The 1,930-nt window shown below is 30.2% G+C and overlaps 1 protein-coding gene across 1 annotated transcript in view; it reads right to left on the bottom strand.

Moving 5' to 3' along the window:
* LOC106474257 (protein fantom-like) overlaps window positions 1-1,930 on the bottom strand; it is a 29,542-nt gene that overhangs the window by 12,117 nt on the left and 15,495 nt on the right. The window contains exons 8-9 of the mRNA XM_013934947.2: window positions 1,542-1,611; window positions 799-928 (exon numbers count right to left, since the gene is read on the bottom strand). Coding sequence (XP_013790401.2) covers window positions 799-928; window positions 1,542-1,611 — 200 coding nt within the window. The remainder of the gene's footprint in view (window positions 1-798; window positions 929-1,541; window positions 1,612-1,930) is intronic.

The raw sequence follows: 1,930 nt of genomic DNA, 5'->3' as shown, positions 1-1,930 counted from the left end.
GTTGCTGCTTGATGTAGGTTGCTAAGCCTTTTAAAATTTTGCCCGTTTAGGATATGAAACTAAATAATTTTTTTTGGTTTTATATATAGATTTAAATAACTAAAAAAATCATAAATCACTACATCAATACCATGGATTTCCACTATAATTTATCAAGCTTAGTAACTAAGATGTATTTGGATCTAAAAAAATATGATATTTTGAACAGACTAAAGACACAATCTACCTCCTTGAAACCTTGGTTCGAAAGAACAAGATGGCATCCTAACACATGAAAATGGCTGAGAAAGACACTAAGGGGACATTCTGAGCTTATTGCTTATTCACATGTCATATACTGAAGTAAGTATATGTAAGGGACCATTTCTAAAAATGGAAAGAGGTGAGTGGGGCCTCTGTATTTGACTCAGTATGAGTGATATTTCAGCAAATAACAAAGATACGAGGTTCTTATTTTATATTCTAGCTTTTCAATATCGTTAATTTGAGTTTCTAATTTGTACAAAACTATAGACTTAATATTTTGACTTCACAAACATCTAATCTGAACCAATGCCCCATTCAACATACAACGTGACACACAAAAATCGATGTTTAACTGTGTTTTTTTAATATTTACTTTTAAATTAAGAAATTAAATAATAATATATAATACTAAAATTTAATTATAACCTACAGTTTGATACCAAACTTATTGATATAAATTCATGAAATAGTAGTTCAATGAATGCGAGTCAACAAATAAGATGACATGGCCTTTCACCCGTGACCCGTCTCAAAAGGGTTAATACACTATACCTATTAACTGTTGCTGACCATGATGTCTTCCGTGAGGCTGATTTAAAATTTCTTTGAAACTCAATTGACAAGCTGCTACAGTAATATAATCTGTTCCAACAGTCTTCTGTAGCTCCAAGGTAATGGTTTCCTGGAGATAAAAAAGTAGCTTGTAACTAGAGTAGAGAAACATTAGGTGTAATATCACTTACGTTGATACTAGAAAATACAGTTTAATATCTCTAGCATTAACACACGTTTTGTTAGAAAAACACAACTATGACACTTACAGTTTCTAGATATCATTACTATTGTTAATATCCAACAACTAAACTTGCCTCACACATCTGGTCTTTACAATTTATAAAATAAACTGTTAAGTCAATTGTTTAAAATATGATAAACAACAGAATTCTAACCATAACACAACTTCAGGAAAAGCAATAATCCTCAGGCAAAGATTGTAACAGTAAATAGTACAAATAAAAAGATTCAACAGAACAACGATTTACCTATCTATAAGATTTTACTACTGACATAACATTTTTCATAACAAGAGCATTATATCACCTAAGACAAAGAACATTCTAATGACACTCAATACTATCTTTAAGTGATCATCCACTAACATGACAAAAAGTTCACCCAAAAAGACCAGTATAATTACATATAAAAACAAATTATGCACTCCATGAAATGTAGAACAATAAATTAGGAGACTGGATAAAAAAACTAGTGTGGTTAGAAAATGTTATCACTCTTACCTTGTGAAGATAATGAAGAAAAAAATCATCTACCCGAACAATGTACTGTGAAGTGTGGTTGAACTTCTGTCTAACATAATAAAACATTATTAATATAACACATGACAAAGAATGTACTGTGAAGTGTGGTTGAACTTCTGTCTAACATAATAAAACATTATTAATATAACACATAACACAGATTGTACTGTGAAGTGTGGTTGAACTCCTGTCTAACATAACATTATTAATATAACACATGACACAGAATGTACTGTGAAGTGTGGTTGAACTCCTGTCTAACATAATAAAACATTATTAATATAACACATGACAAAGAATGTACTGTGAAGTGTGGTTGAACTCCTGTCTAACATAATAAAACATTATTAATATAACACATGACAAAG

Source organism: Limulus polyphemus, unplaced genomic scaffold, assembly GCF_000517525.1.
Source record: "Limulus polyphemus unplaced genomic scaffold, Limulus_polyphemus-2.1.2 Scaffold6998, whole genome shotgun sequence".
NCBI lineage: Eukaryota > Metazoa > Arthropoda > Merostomata > Xiphosura > Limulidae > Limulus > Limulus polyphemus.
Note: the sequence above shows the minus strand (reverse complement) of the source record. Positions and strands in the feature narration are given on the sequence as shown.